Below are 3553 nucleotides of genomic sequence, written 5' to 3' on the forward strand. Positions count from 1 at the left end.
GCCAGAGAGAGGCACAGCACAGCGTGTAGCTCAGCTGCCAGCAAAGTTTTTTCTCTTCCGAGGGGTGATAAATAATGTTTTTTTGGGTGATAAATAATGTTGGATGTTCAGATGTGAACACCTACCCTACCTGGCGTGCTTCGCTGGGTTTCAACAGAGGGGAGGAACATCCTCTTCCGTTTCGTACGAGCGCCGTTCCCCCGAGTTAATCAATAAATAGCCGCAGCCCGCCGGGCCAGGCTGCCAGCACCGCGAAATAGCGGCAACCCAAAGCAAAAGCAACAAACAAACCCAAGGCAGAGGAGAGCACAGGGAGGCCGCTCGCGCTTCTCTTTCCCACCCACCGCAACCACAAAGGTTTTCTTCTCTTCTCTTCTCTTGTCTCGCCAGCCAGGGAGGTTTCCCGTCCCGCCCCCGCCCCCGCCCCCGCCCCCGCCATGGCCACGTCGTTCGACCGCTGGGAGAAGGACCCCTTCTTCCTCGCCGCCGAGGAGGTCCAGGAGTCCGCCGATCGGTGCGCGCGCCGCCGTTTCGCCCTGGTTTTTTTCTTCTAGGTTCCGTTCCGGTTCTTATGGATCTCGTTCTGCGTCTTCGCAGGATGGAATCGGTGTATAAGATATGGGTGCAGGAGAGGAGCGGCGGCGGCTCGGCCCTCGGCGGGGAGGTCGGCGCCGCCGAGCTGCGCCGCGAGCTGCACACCGCGCTCGGCACCGCCAAGTGGCAGGTGAATTTGGTTCCTCGCTGCTGCTCCTCTTACCTTACCCTTCGTGTCGCAGCTGTGGGTTGATCCGCTCGCCTGGATCGGCGGCGTCCTCTGGTTCTGCCTGGGTTGTTAGATTTGTACAATCACGGTCAATTGGTGAAGTACTACTTGGCATGGCATATATGTTGACTGTTCATGAACCATTTTTTTTAAATTGCTCTAAAACGTACAGTAGGATTTCTTTCCTTCCTTCTGCTTACAAGTCATTGTGCACAAATACTGCTTAGACTGCATTTATGTACATGTGGGCGTGATTAGACGGTACGAGTTATGTAAAATTGCCCCGAAAATATCGAAGAGGTTGGTACAAGTGCCTTCAGCTCAGAACCTAACTGCTTGTTTATTTGTGCTTTTAGCTTGATGAGTTGGAGCGAGCAATTAGATCAAACGATGAGGTTCTCTCGGCAGGAAAGGATACAAGGGCACTGCATAGCAACTTTGTTGCGGCGATTGGCTATCGCATATTAGAGGTTGAGAACAACCTGAAGGCATCCAATGTCGCGGAGGGGAGGGGCACACTGAGCTGGATTCATTTGGATGAGAGTGAGCGGGATGACCTCGCGGCTTTCTTATCTGCAGGCCCTCCTCAACATCAAGATAAAGTTGTCACAATCCCATCTGCTGGCGATATTCAGGTGGGCAGCAACCCGACAAGGGTGAGGAAAAATATTTCAGCTGACAGCTCCAATGATTCATCTGGCTCTGCAGACTTGAGTTCAGCGAGAGCAAAAGAAGATGCACATCGTGGGCACAGGAGGTCAGTCAGTGCCAGTGCTGATATTGGATCGTCGCCTATGTCATTTCCAAATGAACGAGACGGTGCTGCTGAACAATCATCTCTTGGCCCACACAGAGCACCTTTGCTGAATATTGTCAAAGCATGCGGATTGCCAAGTGCCTTGAAACCTAAGCCTGCAATTAAGTACAAAAAAGGAGCTGTGAGGTGGGCACATGCAGACAAACAGGATCTTGAAGCGGCAATCCCTCTCACAAATCCTCAGTTGGGTCAGGTGATTGAGATCTTACTTGAATGGTGCTAACATCCATTGTTCAGTACGATTCAGTTTGAAGCTTAGTTTTATATATCCTTATATTGCCATTCTTTGTTGTAGAGCTTAGATGGATACTCTGAAAGAAGCATCAGTTACTTAAATACTTGCGATGGGGTTACATACAATAAGAAACTCTATGGTTGGCTTGGAGCACTGCGTAAGAAACTTCAGAGATCACAATATCAAATTCGATATGGGCGGCCTGCTCAATTGATTCTATTTGCACTTGCTGTTCTCATAATATGTAAGTTCGCTCATTTTATATGTTCTTTGTTTTGTTCTATTCCTTGCTCAAGCAACTAGAAATAAAGGCTAGAAATGTCAGTTGCAGCCTAAATGTATATATTAGGTATGCTGTGCATAATCATAATTATTCTGCAACTTATCCATTGCGCCCTAAGTTGGTATTTGATTCCACATTCCACCACACATCACAATACCAGTTTAATGTTTACTGTCTTTTAAGGTTGATTTTATGTTCAACAGAGTTTCAGCTGAATTGAGTAGAAAACTTGCATTTGATATTGTGATAAGTGATGACTTGATCCAATCATGTTCAATGATTTATTCTCATACCTTACTGTTTCTTGTACTTCCTTTCCAGTTGTGTTTGTATTCAAGACAATATGGTGAGAAATTTGCATGGGCTCGTGATTGGGTTAGAAGCCCCACCAGATCAGCATAAATTGCATGTGGACAGGAGTGACCATGCACATATGGGAATTTGGGAACCATGGCAGACTGTTTCTGGTAATCCACATTGAAACAAATGAAGGATGATCGTGGAGCAATTCACCATGCCACGTCTGTAACTCAGTGGCTTTGCCATTGGATATGCACTGGACGGTGGACGGTGTGTGCAGCATGGTGTATCTCAAGATCTCAGTTCTCACAGTGACCAGTTGGCTTGTGCTTAATGTTATGCCCTGAACTTCAAATTAGGGTCATGCTGCACTAGTGGTCATGCAGGTGCAGCTAGCAACAGGAATGCGACTGGGAGTGCCGACTGGTGATTGTGCTATCGCCGATGGGGCCTTACTTGAGACTTGAGAAGGCTTCCCTTTGGTTATTTTATTGAACCTGTGATAATTGGTTCCAGATACAAATAGAGATTTGTTCTCAAGTGCTGTAGAAGAGGCTGGAATAGTTGTACCAGGATCTGCTTGAACTGTAATAATACCTAAACAACAGAGTTAGAGGCTCGGCGATCCTGTTTGGTCTGTGGCTGAATTTATAATCTGAAGTTCAAATTTCACAGGTGCTAGTAGGCTTTTGATAATTCTGCAGAGTTGCATCTTTGAGAAGTTTTACCACCCATAAAAAGCCATAAACTGGTTTGTAACTGGCATCTCTAGCTCCTGATTATCCACGGGTGCCTCATATTGTGACCTGTTGACTGAGTTAACTGAATTGTCTCTCTTGGCATATTCTTTTCTTTGAAAGAGAGTTTTTTTGTTAAGGTGCTGCAACCAGGAGCAGATGTCAAACCTTTTGATGTGCAGTCAAGCACCTCAAAAACAAAAAAAAAAGGCCGGGGCTCCTGCAAATTGTGCGCCTAGATTTCTTAGATATTGTTACGATGTTGTCGTGCTATTTGGTAGACAATTCTACTTACTGAAACCCAATAGCCATATTACTTGCGAAAAATTAATTTTGTATGGTCTTCTTCAACAGTTATTTGCCCATACATGCACTAGTATTCAATTTAATTCTTCAACATTGGATTAGTGGTACTGTT

At 46.1% G+C, this 3553-nt stretch overlaps 1 protein-coding gene across 1 annotated transcript; it reads left to right on the top strand.

The window, feature by feature from the left end:
- The first annotated feature begins 245 nt into the window (after positions 1-245).
- LOC123098331 (uncharacterized) lies at positions 246-3274 on the top strand. Its single transcript, XM_044520299.1, has 5 exons — positions 246-514; positions 598-724; positions 1120-1773; positions 1876-2059; positions 2420-3274. Exons 1-5 carry the CDS (start codon positions 438-440, stop codon positions 2446-2448), a joined length of 1071 nt encoding a protein of 356 aa, XP_044376234.1. The 5' UTR covers positions 246-437; the 3' UTR covers positions 2449-3274.
- Positions 3275-3553: the final 279 nt, after the last annotated feature.

Source organism: Triticum aestivum, chromosome 4D (assembly GCF_018294505.1).
Source record: "Triticum aestivum cultivar Chinese Spring chromosome 4D, IWGSC CS RefSeq v2.1, whole genome shotgun sequence".
Taxonomy (NCBI): domain Eukaryota; kingdom Viridiplantae; phylum Streptophyta; class Magnoliopsida; order Poales; family Poaceae; genus Triticum; species Triticum aestivum.